This window comes from Schistocerca nitens, chromosome 7 (genome assembly GCF_023898315.1).
Source record: "Schistocerca nitens isolate TAMUIC-IGC-003100 chromosome 7, iqSchNite1.1, whole genome shotgun sequence".
In the NCBI taxonomy this organism is placed as follows: Eukaryota; Metazoa; Arthropoda; class Insecta; order Orthoptera; family Acrididae; genus Schistocerca; species Schistocerca nitens.
In genome coordinates, this window is record NC_064620.1 from 635,740,316 (window position 1) to 635,757,050 (window position 16,735).

The 16,735-nt window shown below is 39.5% G+C and overlaps 1 protein-coding gene across 1 annotated transcript in view; it reads right to left on the bottom strand.

The window, feature by feature from the left end:
* LOC126195236 (uncharacterized) overlaps window positions 1-16,735 on the bottom strand; it is a 233,811-nt gene that overhangs the window by 10,270 nt on the left and 206,806 nt on the right. The window contains exon 8 of the mRNA XM_049933762.1: window positions 1,022-3,605. Within this exon, the coding sequence (XP_049789719.1) occupies window positions 1,022-3,605 (2,584 nt within the window). The remainder of the gene's footprint in view (window positions 1-1,021; window positions 3,606-16,735) is intronic.

Genomic DNA, 16,735 nt, shown 5'->3' on the forward strand with positions numbered 1-16,735 from the left:
TGCATCTTTCAGGATAACAAAGAAGCCATAAAAAGCATGATATGACAGCAGTTTTAACCAGTTTAGTTAACAAGTTAATCCTGTTTTTCAAAAAAGGAAAAAAGAAAATTGTCATTTAGTGTTTTTTGGAATGCAAATGGGAGCTTCTTTTGAAGTCTTTCAATCATGCATGCAAAATTCTTAACTTATTGGGCATTCATTGCAACAATGTTTTATATCATTAGCAGTGGGCTCTTGGTAAGAATATAGAGTATTTAAATCCCAAAATGGAGTAGTCTTCCCTTTCTCTCAGGAAAGAAGTGAGATAGAAGCATTCCGTTCAATGTCTCACTGAATTTGGCAAGACGGAACACAACTGAATGAAAATCTGTGTCCCTCCTGCACACACTCCTCTGCCTGCTGACCAAGTGTCTGTTGCTCCACCAGATCTCTAATCACTACATAAAATAATGATCAAAAACTGGAACTGCAAGTACATTATAGTGATGAGTAGTCTGTTTACCCTCATCAAGTGTAGCAGCACATGTATTTTCACATGTAAAAAGATAAAAAGGAAAGCATTCAAACCATCTCTTTGTATCAGCTCTTAAATTTCTGGATGTTGGTTGAGTCACATCTTTCACTGTTAACCATTCATAGGAAATCCAGTGGGGGCAGTCAGTCACCATTAGTCATACACCAGTTGAGAACCTCAGACGTCACTGGAGAATTATGATCTGGACAAGGCAGATGTCATTACCTGAAGCAGAAGTGGGAATGGGCTAGTTCTGCAAACTGTGGCTGTGGTGCGCCTTACTTTCAATCTGCTGTATTATAACTGACTGTGTGTTCAAAGGAATGATAATACACTTCCACCACATGATCAAATGGATCAGAGTACTTGACCTGGAGATGTAAGATTACACAAACTTGTGCATATTTGTCCACAAATGCTGTATATACATATGCGATTTCATCATAGGATAAATAAATAAATATTATCATAACAGAGATAATGAACGGTAACAAGAATTTAACATACCTAATGAATTTCTGGTTGAGAGACACTGGTGGTTTCCCTCTAAAATTGTGAACTGCACCATTATATTCCTCATGTGATGTCGGAAAAATAACACTGGTCAGTGGTGCTATTTGTGGTTGCACATATTCAGGTTGGTAGAGGGAAATTACAGGGTGCTTAACATCTGGAACAATGCTCATTTTCAGGGGAGGACTTGAATACGCAGTTTCATCACACACTTCTCTATCACTACCACTACTGGATATCTCCATGATATGTTGCTTCTCAAGTCGAAGGCGTTCCAGTTTTTTGGACAAGTCAGAAACTCTTTGAGAGTATTTCTCTGCCAGGTCACTTAAATCCATTTTTGGTGATGGAATGTCAGTAGCTATTGTAATTTCAGCAACATTTTGCATACCCGTATTACTGACAGCCTTTTCCAGTCCCATAACATTTGACTGCAAAGGAAGGGACGAGACTGTTCCATTCATTTCATTGATTGCACTAATAATCCTCTTGTTCATGGCTACTATTAAATCACTGTGGTTTACTTCATTGACAGCACCAGCACCAGCACCACTTGGGGTCACTTTTTCACATTGTAATGCTGGTGCACCTTCTTCAAAATTTTTATTTTCTTGTAATTCAACTGAGTTAGAATCTCTATTCTCCTGACTAGAAACATCAGGTAGCTGTGTGGCAGTAGGAGCAGTGAACTGCACATCATTGCAAGTACTGGAGTTAGCACGATGTGACATTTTAACATCTGTATCACAAATGTCAATAGTTTGTTCGGTACCTTGTTTCATATCTAATGCCCTTTGCTGTAAAATTTCTAACTTATCTGCATGTCTACCAGACAATAGTGATACCCAAGCTCTACGGCAGTTTGAGTTCTCAAATTCGTTATTGTTTAATGGTTGATTTGTTGAACAGTTAACTATTTCTTCAGGTTGTATTGAGGTACTGCTAATGGAAACACTCAAATTTTCAATGCTCTCTCTACTCATTGTTAACAATCTACGGATGTAGCAACTCAGCTGTGGATTTACGCTTATCTGCGTATCTACAACAGTGATATCACTTTTCTGTGTATTCACTTCAAATGAGCTTATGGCATCCAATGCAGACTCAATTTCTTTTGCTCTAGCCGTAGACACTTTTTCTGGTGGACTAAAATAAGATGTACTTGCAGATGTTTCATTCATTGTTTCATCTAATTCTTTGGAAACCATGTCTCGCTTTTCCTCATTATCATCTGAATCAGAAGTACCATCGTTTTCATCATGTAATTTATTTCCTTGCACCGTATCATCTCCATAGGTTTTTTCAACATTCAATTTGTTTTCCGTAAGCCTTGAGGTTTTACACGATATAAGCCCTGTGGGATCAAGCTGCTCCTGTCCCGAGTCGAGCTGAGGGCAAGTACCAATGCAGCTAAGATTTTCTCGTGTTTCACAAGACTTGTTTTTCCAAGGCTGTGTCTGCAGTTCTTTTGTGAAAACACCTCTGTAAGGCACCTTCTCCCAACAATGTTGTTTACAATGTTTCCTTTCCTCAGTTTCCCTATTCATTCGTTCACTGTCGACAGTATCGTACAGTTTATTTCCAATTAATTCTTGTGATGTATCACAAACCTTAACAACAATCTTTACATCACCATAGGAACTGTGAGAATCAGTACTGGTAGCACTTATCTCTGGCTCTGCGTAACACCTCTCTCTACTACCTAACACACTGTAGTCACTGGCCAGACTTGATGAGGAGCCAAAAGCAGTTAACTTAACTTTATCAAAGTTATCTTTCATTTTTTTACCTTCAGTTCCTTTACTCCTTAGCAATTTCAGCCTTTTTGTCTCGCTAGCCTTCCTCAAAACTTGTTCACTATGTGCACTGTTCTGTTGTTCTTTACAGTCTCCTTCGTCGTTTGACTCGTAATGTTTGGATGGGCCACATTTTTGAGATTTCTTCTCCAAACTATTTTTTAGTGGCTCTCGCTTACGTTCAGCTCGGGAGACATCTGTGGTCACTAAAGTGTCTGAACATTCAGACAAAATTATTTTGTTCACGAGACAGTTATTGCCAGCAGTCTGCCTTGTACTCTTATTTCTCAATACATCTATTTCATGTTTAGAATTGAGAATTTTCAGTTCAGTATTTGTTGATGTTCCTCTATTATATGAGACATCACTCGACGAACTGCTACTTGTTGTTTGCAAGGAAAAAGAAGCACTTACAGGAACTGCCTCACTCGTGGTAGCTACACTTTCCTGATGAGTATGTCCTATCCCAGATAGCTTTGACACTAATGGGCAAGTTTTTTCTAGATGGATGTCAGCTCCATCTGTAAGGTCCTCAGCGTGAGAAGCCTGGGACTGACATGCTTTCTCTGATTCCTTAGAAGGTAAGGGTCCACCGAATGGTTGCTGTTCACTTGGCTCTGAAACAGCTGTACTGTGCATAACCTGAGATGACGCGAATACCTTCCCAGATACAGGTACCCGCACTGCTGTTTGTGGCGGTACACAGTGTCCGACATTCAACTTCACGTCAGATTCCACAGCTTTGTTCTTCCCCTTGTTACACAGGGTGTCTGATATTTTTTCTGAAAATAAAATTAATGAAACATATTGTAGTAGTAATAGTAATGGTGTTTCTGGCACTGATCATAATTACCATGTGTAATACCACAACTAAAAACAATGAAATGCAGCATATTTTGACACTAACTTTTACATCCATTATTATTATTATTTCTTTACTTTCTCAGACGTTAAGTCTGGTTAAAAATGGAAAGTGACGCGGACCTTGATCAAGCGTCACTTCCTTTTAACTGTACGGTATATGTTATATTGCATTTAGGAACTATCGGGTAATTGAACATGTATCAATAATTACGGATTTCTGTAATTGTATATATAGGTTTGGATGTAGCTGTATTGCATTGATGTACTGGTGGATATTGTGTGGTATGACTCCTGTAGTTGATAGTATAATTGGTATAATGTCAACTTTATCCTGATGCCACATGTCCTTGACTTCCTCAGCCAGTTGGATGTATTTTTCAATTTTTTCTCCGGTTTTCTTTTGTATATTTGTTGTATTGGGTATGGATATTTCGATTAGTTGTGTTAATTTCTTCTTTTTATTGGTGAGTATGATGTCAGGTTTGTTATGTGGTGTTGTTTTATCTGTTATAATGGTTCTGTTCCAGTATAATTTGTATTCATCATTCTCCAGTACATTTTGTGGTTCATACTTGTATGTGGGAACGTGTTGTTTTATAAGTTTATGTTGTAAGGCAAGTTGTTGATGTATTATTTTTGCTACATTGTCATGTCTTCTGGGGTATTCTGTATTTGCTAGTATTGTACATCCACTTGTGATGTGATCTACCGTTTCTATTTGTTGTTTGCAAAGTCTGCATTTATCTGTTGTGGTATTGGGATCTTTAATAATATGCTTGCTGTAATATCTGGTGTTTATTGTTTGATCCTGTATTGCAATCATGAATCCTTCCGTCTCACTGTATATATTGCCTTTTCTTAGCCATGTGTCAGATGCGTCTTGATCGATGTGTGGTTGTATTAGATGATACGGGTGCTTGCCATGTAGTGTTTTCTTTTTCCAATTTACTTTCTTCATATCTGTTGATGTTATGTGATCTAAAGGGTTGTAGAAGTGGTTATGAAATTGCAGTGGTGTAGCCGATGTATTTATATGAGTGATTGCTTTGTGTATTTTGCTAGTTTCTGCTCGTTCTAGAAAGAATTTTCTTAAATTGTCTACCTGTCCATAATGTAGGTCTTTTATGTCGATGAATCCCCTTCCTCCTTCCTTTCTGCTTAATGTGAATCTTTCAGTTGCTGAATGTATGTGATGTATTCTATATTTGTGGCATTGTGAACGTGTAAGTGTATTGAGTGCTTCTAGGTCTGTGTTACTCCATTTCACTACTCCAAATGAGTAGGTCAATACTGGTATAGCGTAAGTATTTATAGCTTTTGTCTTGTTTCTTGCTGTCAATTCTGTTTTCAGTATTTTTGTTAGTCTTTGTCTATATTTTTCTTTTAGTTCTTCTTTAATATTTGTATTATCTATTCCTATTTTTTGTCTGTATCCTAGATATTTATAGGCATCTGTTTTTTCCATCGCTTCTATGGAGTCACTGTGGTTATTCAATACGTAATGTTCTTGTTTAGTGTGTTTTCCCTTGACTATGCTGTTTTTCTTACATTTGTCTGTTCCAAAAGCCATATTTATATCATTGCTGAATACTTCTGTTATCTTTAGTAATTGATTGAGTTGTTGATTGGTTGCTGCCAGTAGTTTTAGATCATCCATGTATAGCAAATGTGTGATTTTGTGTGGGTATGTTCCAGTAATATTATATCCATAATTTGTATTATTTAGCATGTTGGATAGTGGGTTCAGAGCAAGACAGAACCAGAAAGGACTTAATGAGTCTCCTTGGTATATTCCACGCTTAATCTGTATTGGCTGTGATGTGATATTATTAGAGTTAGTTTGGATATTAAGTGTGGTTTTCCAGTTTTTCATAACTGTATCAATTTAGGATCTACTTTGTATATTTCCAATATCTGTAGTAACCATGAGTGGGGTACACTATCAAAAGCTTTTTGGTAATCAATGTATGCGTAGTGTAGCGACCTTTGTTTAGTTTTAGCTTGATATGTCACCTCTGCATCTATTATCAGTTGCTCTTTACATCCTCGTGCTCCTTTGCAGCAGCCTTTTTGTTCTTCATTTATAATTTTGTTCTGTGTTGTATGTGTCATTAATTTCTGTGCAATGACTGAGGTTAATATTTTGTAGATTGTTGGTAGGCATGTTATGGGGCGATATTTAGCTGGGTTTGCTGTGTCTGCTTGATCTTTAGGTTTCAGATAGGTTATTCCATGTGTAAGTGTATCAGGGAATTTGTATGGGTCTGCAATGTAACTGTTAAATAATTTAGTTAGATGTGAATGTGTTGAGGTGAACTTCTTTAGCCAGAAATTTGCTATTTTATCATTTCCAGGGGCTTTCCAATTGTGCGTAGAATTAATTGCTCGGGTGACTTCATGTTGTAAAATTATCACTTCAGGCATTTGTGGTATCATCTTGTATGAGTCTGTTTCTGCTTGTATCTACCGTGCATGCCTGTTATGTTGTACCGGGTTTGACCATATGTTGCTCCAGAAGTGTTCCATGTCTGTTATGTTTGGTGGATTGTCTATTTTAATGTGTGTGTTATCTATTGTCTGGTAAAATTTCTTTTGGTTTGTGTTGAATGTTTGGTTTTGTTTCCTTCTATTTTCACTTTTTTTGTATCTTCTAAGTCGTTTGGCCAATGCTTGTAATTTCTGCTTCTTTTCATCTAATTGCTCTATTGCTTCTTGTTGTGAGATTTTACCTAACCTTTTTCGTTTTTTGTCTGATATTTCATTTCTTATAAATTGTGTTAGCTGTCCGATGTCTTTTCTCAGTTTTTCTATTCTGATCTGTAGCCTGTGTTGCCATGCTGGTTTTGTGGGTTTCTTCTGTGTGTTGGTTGGTTCTGATCTCTGCCTAGTGTGTATATTTAGTGTAGTGAGTGCTCCTACATAAACCAGTAGTTGTAACTCTTCTATTGTTGTATTTTCATTTATTTTGTTGTGTATGATTGTGTTGATAGTTGTTATTGTTGTTTCGACTTGTGGGTTATTTGGTGGTGTATGCAAGAATGGTCTAATGTCTGTATCTGTGTCTTTGTATTCTATATATGTCAGCTGAAATTTCTCTTCTATATCTAACATGTGTGTCACTTCGTGTTCTCTTTGTGCTTGTTCTGGTGGCTGTCTTAAGATGTCGTTTTCCTCTGATTGTTTAATTGATGTGTGTTGTTCTTTGTTTGTTTGCTCTGGGATGTTTGAGTCCATTACTGTATTTTCTTCTTCTTCTTCTTCTTCTTCTTCTGATTGCACATTATTTTGTTCTAGTATTTGTTGTACTTGTTGTTTGATGTTTTCTAATTCTGACTGGGGTATCCTGTTATTTTTTATTATTACACGGATCTGATCAGCTAGTCGTTGTTCTGTTAAAAATTTTAATTCTGGGTATCTGGTAATAAATGTTGTGTATACTTGTGATCTGTATCCAGTTGTATTGGTTCCTAGGTTTGTTGCTTGGTAATAACAGAACATGAGGTGTCGATTAACTTCATCTGACCATCTCATCCTCTGTCTTTGTTTTCCTTCTAGGGTGGTTGCAGGAAGCATATCCTGCAAAACACCTCTATTTGGATTTAAATCATTATCCAGTTGGCTAGCAGTGTCGTTACCATTGTGGGCGGGCATAGGGTTCAAGCGTCGTCCCCGACCATGACGGCGCTTGTCCGAGGCTTCTTTAGTTCTGTCCTGAACCAAGTAATCACACTAAAAGGGGGGTTAGCCCTATTAGTGGTTTGTTCTTTTCGTTGCCTTTTACGACTGGCAGAACATACCGGAGGCCTATTCTTTTCCCGGGCCTCCACGGGGTTTATTATTATTATTATTATTATTATTATTATTATTTTCACTAATACCTACATAGTGTGTAATTATATTTCAGCTCAATAATATTATACCACATTTACCCAAATATAAGATGAGATTTTTTCCCAAATTTATCATTTGAAAAATATGGGGTAGTCTTATATTTGCATATTAAATTAATGCTGTTGAGCTCAACGTTTTTACATTGTTTAATGGATGACTATAGGGGTCAGCTTACATTTACAGGTGAAGCTTTGGCCACTGAGTTTTTGAAAAAAATTATTTTGAAGAATTCCGAGGGGCAGAGTTCACCAAACAACATTTCATTCCAATAGCCTTGAGGTTTCCTGATATGTTGAAGCACTCGGTACAGTACTGACAACACCAGAACAATCACTTAACATTTGACTTGTGGCACTACTGTGATGGATAGTCGAGAAACTGTGAACTAGCGGCTGTGATAATCTGATGCTTTGCTTCAAAATAGACAATTTTGTGAAACACAGGAGAAAATAAAATTAAAGTCTTATCATCTCACAAACTTTTGTTGTATCTGAACAAGTTTCCACTAAAAGTTCTCCTATGTGTACTGAAATCATATACAACCATAGACAAAAAAGTATTAATCGTCTGCCGGATGCCGCAGAGGCTAAGTCCGAGTCGTTCACTTAAGGTGGCCATTAAAGTTGATTATCGAACAGAATTCTAAGTTTGGTGGTAAACCATCTGGACACACTGTAGAATGTGGAAGAGTCTGGAGAAAGTGTTGTCCTTTCTTCGAGAGGCTATAAGGCTCTAACTGTTCGGGGTCTATTGTTAAACGTCACGCAAGTAAGCAATGAAGTCATTAGATCAAACCCACTCCATTCCATTTTCTTTTTATTCTCTTTTAATTGCCTTTCGGTTGTCTGCGAAAGTAGTCAGTCTGATGGAGCTAAAAAATAATTCCCTTCACTTTGGCTACCTGCCGCACACTACTTGCCAACTTCGTCAGGTGTCTTGCGACGAGGTGAAGATGGTGCTATGATCACATTTACCAATTATCATTTCGTGATTTGAAGTTCTTATCTTTAGTTACTTATTGGATTTTGTGTGCTTGAAACTTATTAATGCTGTTCAAGAGTTGTAAAATAGAGTCACAAGTGGAAAAAAGTCTAAGATTTGCAACATGTTGTATGCTCTGGGTTTAACAGAAGTGTGAAGGCAGCAAGGCAAATTGGAACATTTGTACTGTGTGTGTGTGTGTGTGTGTGTGTGTGTGTGTGTGTGTGTGTGTGTGTGTGTGCTTTTGACCAGAACATGTCAGCAAAGGACTTAACTGTTTCAAGAAAAGTCATCCATTCTGTCACGACTCACTTTCTACAATCAAGAAGTCTTGACAACTGACATATGTGATGAACTGCAACCATTTAACAATAGAACTCCACTTGCTTTTAATAGACAAGGTTCAGAAATGGGGTGTAGGAGTAAAACAAGCTCTAAATGCTTGCAACAAAAACCAATGGGGTGACTATTACTGCATTTTAGCTTGAATGTCACAATTTCCCTCACTGAGAATGAGCTACTGCGAACAATGCAGTGAAGGATTGTTCTGATCACAAATGACAGCAAACCCAACACCAACAAAGATAGTACAGGTATACATGCCGACATCACAAGCTGAAGATGAAGAGACAGGGAAATTATGTGACCATATTGACAAGGTAATACAGTTGGTAAAAGAACATGAGAATCTAATAGTCATATCGGATTAGAACCCAGTTGTAGGGGAAGGAGTACAAGAAACGGTTACAGGAGGATATGGGCTTGGGACAAGGAATGAGAGAACCAAAAGATTAACTGAATTCTGTAATAAATTTCAGCTAGCAGCAGTGAATGCTCTTTTCAAGAATCATTAGAGGAGGAGGTGTATTTGGAAAAGGCTGGGTGATATGGGAAGGTTTCAGTTAGATGACCTAATGGTCAGGGAAAAATTTTGAAATCAGACTGGATTCTAAGGCTTAGCTTACTCATGAGCAGATATGGACACAGATCAAAATTTAGTATTAATGAAGAGTAGGTTGAAGTTTAAGAGATTAGTCAGGAAGAATCAATATGTGAAGGAGTGAGATACAGAAGTACTAAGGAATGATGAGACGAGTTTGAAGTTCTCTAGGGCCTGTAGATACAATGAGGAATAGTACTGTACGCAGTCCAGTTGAAGAGGAATTGATGTCTCTAAAATGGGCAATCACAGAAGTCGGAAAGAAAAACAAAGGTACAAAGAAGGTAATTGCGAAGAAACCTCAAGTAACAGAAAAAATACGTAAGTTGATCATTGAAAGAATGAAGTGCAAAAATGTTCAGGGAATGTCAGGAATACAGAAATACAAATCACTGGAAAATGAAGTAAAAAGGAAGTGCAGGGAAGCTAAGATAAAATGGCTGCACGAAAAATGCGAAGAAATCAAAAAAAGAAATGGTTGTCGGCAGGACTGACTCGGCATATAGGAAAGCCAAAATGATCTTTGGTGAAATAAAAGGCAAGGGTGGTAACATTAAGAGCACAATGAGAATTCCACTATTAAATGCAGAGGAGAGAGAGGATAGGTGGAAAGATTACATTGAAGGCCTCTTAAGAGGGAGAAGATTTGTCTGATGTGACAGAAGAAGAAACAGGACTGGATTTAGAAGAGATAGAGGATCCAGTATTACAATCAGAATTTAACTGAGCTTTGGAGGACTTAAAATCAAATAAGGCAGAAGGGATGGATAACATTCAATCAGAATTTCTAGAACCATTAGGGAAAGTGGAAACAAAGCGATTAGTCATCGTGGTGTGTAGAATATACGAGTCTGGCGACATACCATCTGACTTTCAGAAAAATATCATCCACACAATTCCAAAGACTGCAAAAGCTGACAAGTGAGAGAATTATTGCACAATCAGCTTAACAGTTCATGCATCCAGTTTGCCGACAAAAATAATATACAGAAGAATGGAAAAGAAAACTGATGATGTGTCAGATGATGATCAGTTTGGCCTCATGAAGGTAAAGGCTTCAGAGATGCAATTCTGACAGTGTGATTGGAAAAAAAAAAAGACATGTTCACAAGCTTTGTCAACCTGGAAAAAGCATTCAACAATGTAATGTGGTGCAAGATGTGCAAAGTCCTGAGAAAAATAAGGGAAAGCTACAAGGAGAGATGTGTACTATACTACATGTACGAGAGCAAAGAGGGAATCATAAGAGTGGATGCCCAAGAATGAAGTGCTTGGGTTTGATGGAAATAAAAGAGAGGTTTAGGAGTGGAATTAAAATTGAAGGTGGAAAGATATCAATGATACAATTCACTGATGACAGCTGTCCTGCACGAAAGTGAAGAGGAATTAAATGATATGCTGAATGGAATTAACAGTCTAGTGAGTACAGAATACGGATTGAGAGTAAATCGAAGAAAGACTAAAGTAATGAGAACAGCGAGAAACTTATCATCAGGATTGTTGGTCACGAAGTAGGTGACTAGGCAGCAAAATAATCAATGACGGATGGAGCAAAGAGGATATCAAAAGCAGACTAGCACTACAAAAAGAGTGTTCCTGGACATGAGAAGACTACTAGTATCTAACATAGGCCTTAATTTGAGGAAGAAATTTCTGAGAATGTACGTTTGGAGCACAGTATTGTATGATAGTGAAATATGTACTGTGGGAAAACTGGATCAGAAGAGAATCAAAGCATTGGAGATGTGGAGCTACAGACAAATGTTGAAAATTAGGTGGATTGATAAGGAAAGGAATGAGGAGGTTCTGCCCAGAATCAGGGAGGAAAGGAATATGTGGAAAACATTGACAAGGAGAAGGGACAGGATGACAGGATATGTGTTAAGGAATCAGGGAATGACTTCCATGCTGCTAGAGGGAGCTGTAGAGAGCAAACACTGTAGACGAAGACAGAGACTGGAATACATCCAGCAAAAATTATGGATGTGGGTTGCAAGTGCCACTCTGAGATGAAGAGATTTGCACAAGAGAGGAATTCAGGGCAGGTTGCATCAAATCAGGAAGAAAACTGATGACTCGAGAAAAGAGAATTCCTATGCAGTATTGTTACTGGTGTCTATTTATGACATTTTTATCTTAACTTCTTCACAGGAAATTGATGACTGAGCCGTAAGAAAAGACATCTCCGAGAGCAAAGAGCAATGTGAACACACTATATTGCAGCTGCTGGCTCAATAAGGATGTTATGCACTACGAACAGTCCCCAGCGTCATGTCTATTGCAGTTGCTATTTGTTGCCAACAGCTAAGAACTGTAATTCAGCTCACCATAGTAACCTTACAGTGGAAGTCTATTTTAATAAAACAGAAAGTACTGTAACATTTGCATGCCTATAATAGCACGAATGAATAAGATGATATTCATTCTGGAGTTTCAAACAATCTTTGTTTAATTGCTCTTCTATGTCAAACTGTTCAGTATGCAAATTTGACATTTCATCGTTATAACTTGTTTACTGATTTTGGATCTGACTGTCTGAAGCTCTGTCATGAAATAGCTAAAAAATCTGGTCTTCAGTCAGACTGGAACTGTGACCCATAGCAGCCCTCACTTCACTTCAGAACCAAACACTTTACCTCTGTTCCACTTAAGTGCTGCTGTCACTTTGTCTTCCTCATTGTTCCAGTGGCGGGTGGAACTAATAAACTGCAATGTAAAAGGCGAGATTAGTTGCAGTTTCTATATGGAATGACCTCCCTGGATTCAAAAGCATGAAGTCCCACCTTTAAAGGAAGCATCTCGGGTTGTTCAATCAAACTGACAAGGAAATATCAAGTTAATTTGTCAGCAGATTCATACGCCACACAGGAATTAACTCGGCAGTTACACTATTGCAAAACATATTCTACATTGTTGTCAAGTTTCAGTTATACAGTAGGAAGAATTCGTTTCGACAGGCGATCTGAAGCCTGGCATGGAAGTGAGCACCTCTTGAATGAGGGCCTGAATACCAAAAGTATATGCCAGTGGATTTTATTTGCATTTACAAACTACAGTGTAGTTACTAAACCTCAGTAACTGTAATTATCTCTGTTTTTCTGTGGTAAGCAAATTGAAAACTCGTATATTCACCAAAAGAGATCCACATGTCTGGACCATCTCAAGTGGTTATAATGCATAGATTAGGAGAAAGTAACCCGTCTTTTGATCTTCGAAAAAAACTTTTGAATAATTCTGTCACTGGCATCAACCCGAAACAGAAGAACACAAATGAAAGGACAATTCAGCTTCCATTGCAAAATTTGAACATCCAAGGAGAAGTTTCTTAAGCTATGAATAACGTTACATTCCAGATCAAGAATTAGCCACAAAGTGGGCTCAAAAAACTGTGTAAAAATTGATACCAGCATACATGTAGAGTGTTAGTTCGCACCCACTAATTCTACCTCATCCAGTCCCATCTGCCATCCCTCTTCTTCACACTTATCCATCCTCAGACCCGCTACTCACAGTAATATATATAATATATAATCTTTACTTTGATCCTTGTGATTTCAAGCCAATTTTAATGAGTTTTCACCTTTCGCTATTGTTAACTCCCTCAGATTTCATCTCGTTTCCCCCTGTTTCATACATTTCATCCTTTTCATGAATTTTCACATGTATTTGGGTGTATTTTTGCGAAATTTATTGAAAGTAAATCTTCATTATTTAAGTAATTTTTTGCTTTCTTTTCCACCACCATGGACCCTTGCTCCTCTCATCTGTGTCAATACACAAAAGTTTTCCTATCCCTAGCCAGAACCCAGTCCCACATAATATTAACGCTTTGCTGCTTGGCTCATGGAATCCCCCCAAGCTGCCTTACCATCAAAATACCCATCTCCAGCTGCCAATCTTCCTTACACAATGACCTCTACCCGTTCACATTCCACCAATCCTTAGCCCTCACCAACATAGTCCTGCAAACCATGTCAACCAAGCCCAAACCTCCTTGCACTACCTTCTCCCCATCCGCAAAATTCTTCTGCTATGCAATCCATTCGTGGGACCCATAACGCACATTGAAACTCTTGCCCTGCAGGAACTTGAGCAACATGCACAATGCCACCTTACAAAGCTCTCAAACCTGCTCACTTCCTACTCCCACCTTTGAGTACCACTGTCCACCACATCTAAAACAACCACCAAACCTCCTACATGTCCCCTCATATCAGACACACCCAGCCTCACAGACCTACTACTCTTACCCCACCCTCCAGAACTCCCTCCCATCACCACAAAGAATCCAGAACCTAAACAGACCCATAACACAGTAATGAACCATTCCTATGGAAGCCTTAGCCCCACAGAAACATCAGTCCTTTGCAAAGGCCTCATCTTTCGTCTCACTTCCAAATTCAATCATGCAGGACTTGTTATAGATCACCTCTCCTTCTCCCACTCCCTACAGTGGAAACACTTTTTCATCACCAACCCTACAAGTCAGACTCATCCAAAGACCAATACTGAACCCTGCGTAACTCAGTTCACTCCTCCATCCAACCATGATCCATCCCTGCTGTCCCCAAATCACCCCGTTAACTTTCCAGAATTTCTTATCCTTGAACCTTGCCTCATCATCATTCTCCAAATCTCTCAATATGCTAAATAACCTTACATATGCAGAAAAAACTGCAGTCCACCATCTAGAAACTGATCCCAACCTTATAATCCTACCTACTCACAAAGGCTCCACCACTGTTATTTTGAATCACAAGGATTACCTGGCAGAAGGCCTCAGTCAGCTATCAGATACTTCCTCCCACAAACCTTGCCAAAGTGACCCGTTCCAGAAACCCAGAAGCATCTCCGGTCGCTCCCCAAATCCTTAGGCCCATCCCAGAACCTGTCCCGGAATCCATCTCTACTCACACCTACCACTCCCCACAGTCCTACCTTCTACATGCTTCCTAAAGCCCATAAACCTAACCATCCAGGATGCCACACTGAGTTCAGTTACTGAGGCAATCTCTGGTCTTGCAGACCAACACCTTCAACCTATTACCCGGGATCTACCCTCCTATATAAAAGATACCAACCATTTCCTCCACTAACTTTCCACAGTTCCTGTCCCTTTACCAAATGGTGCCCTGCTTGGCACTACTGATGCCACCTCCCTTTACACTAACATTACCAATGCCCAGGTCCTTACTACTATTGAACATTTCTTTTTCCTACATCCAATGGAAGGCATTATCTACAAACAAATCCGGTGTACGACTATGGGCAACTACATGGCACCATCCTATGCCAACCTTTTCATGGAACATCTAGAGAAATCCTTCCTAAACATCCAGAATCTTAAACCCCTAACCTGGTTCAGATTCATTAATGACATCTGTGTGATCTGGATCGAGGGTGAGGACACCCTTTCCACATTCCTCCAGAATCTCAACAACTTCTCCCCCTTTTGCTTCACATGGTCCTACTCAGCCCTACTAACAACATTCCTAGATGTTGACCTCCACCTCAATAATGGCTACATCAGTACCTCTGCCCATAACAAACCTACTAGCCACCAGCAATACCTCCACTTCGACAGCTGCAACCCGTTCCATACCAAAAAGTCCCTTCCGTACAGCCTAGCCAGCCGTGGTCATCGCAACTGCAGTGATGAGCGGTCCCTCTCGAAATATACTCATGGTCTCACTGAAGCCTTCACACTCACCATAATTATCCTTGCTACCTTGTACAAAAACAAATCTCCCGTGCCTTATCTTTCCAGTCTCCCACCACCTACCAAAACCCCACTGTCTGGCCATAGAGGAGTGTTTGTCTCGTGACTGAGTATGACTCAAGACTGGAGAAACTGAATTACATTCTCCGCGAGGGTTTCGACTACCTCTCGTCATGCCCTGAAATGAGAAATGTCCTGCCCACTCTCCTTCCCACCCCTCCCACAGTGGTATTCCGCCGTCCACCAAACCTACACAATATATTCATCCATTCTTGTGCAACCCCTACTCCCAACCCTTTACCTCATGGCTCATACTCCTGTAATAGACCTAGATTGAAGACTTGTCCCATACGTCCTCCCACCACCACCTACTCCAGTCGTGTCACAAACATCACCTATCCGATCAAAGCCAGGACTACCTATGAAACCAGTAATGTGATCTACAAGGTAAGCTGCAATTACTGTGCAGCATTTTATATGGGCATGACAACCGACAAGCTGTCTGTCTGCATGAATGGCCACCGACAAACTGTTGCCAGAAACAAGTGGACCACCCTGTTGCTGATCATGCTGCCAAACATGACATCCTTCATTTCAATGACTGCTTCACAGCCTGTGCTTCATGGATCCTTCTCACCAACACCAGCTTCACTGACATGCACAAGTGGGAAATTCCTTTGAATACATACTATGTTCTCGTAACCCTCCTGGCCTCAACCTTCGTTAGTCACTGTCCTCACCCATCCAGCCCCTTCGCTGTTCCCATTCTAGGACTACACAGCCATCATTCTACCATCACACCCACTCTTTTTACTTCTCTCCTTTTCCACTACTTCCCCCCCCCACCTCTCCCCTGCCCACCATCTACCCTGCAATATTGCACTGTCCACCACCCCCCACTGAACTATCCCTCTCCCTCCCCGCCCCAGCCTCCTCCTTACCCCCACCCACTCTCCACTCCCATCATGCACAAGTCTTTGTTGTGTATCTGCGACTCAGCACTTCCCTATATGATGAGTGGCAACTTTCCTTCTATAATATTGTTATATTCCATCCTAGATTTTTCACTGTTTGAATATCAAATTCTGTCTAGTCAAGAGTCATATATAAGAAATGGTGAATTTCTCCCTACAGTACCATTGCTGCAAGTTATAGTGGAGGGACTTTTTCACATGGCAGCAATTGCAGTTCCAGTGAAAGGTGTAAACACAGGTATCTGATGATCGTGCAGCAGCATAAAAATGCAGCATTGAGCAAGTAGATATGTTGTCACAAATGGGTGTTTTATCTACAGGTGTGGTATTCAACTGTACCTTAAAAAGTATGTACTGCCTTCATCAGGAAAACGTGGATACATACCTGCAACATATGTTAGATGCTTGGAATTAGAGACTACTGCGCATGAACTGGGATCTGTATAAATCCAGCCGCCTTCTCTAATAAGGATGGAGGACACAATAACGCCAGTAAAGAGCATGTCAATTTTAACCATCACTGACTACGAGTGAGGGGGGGTG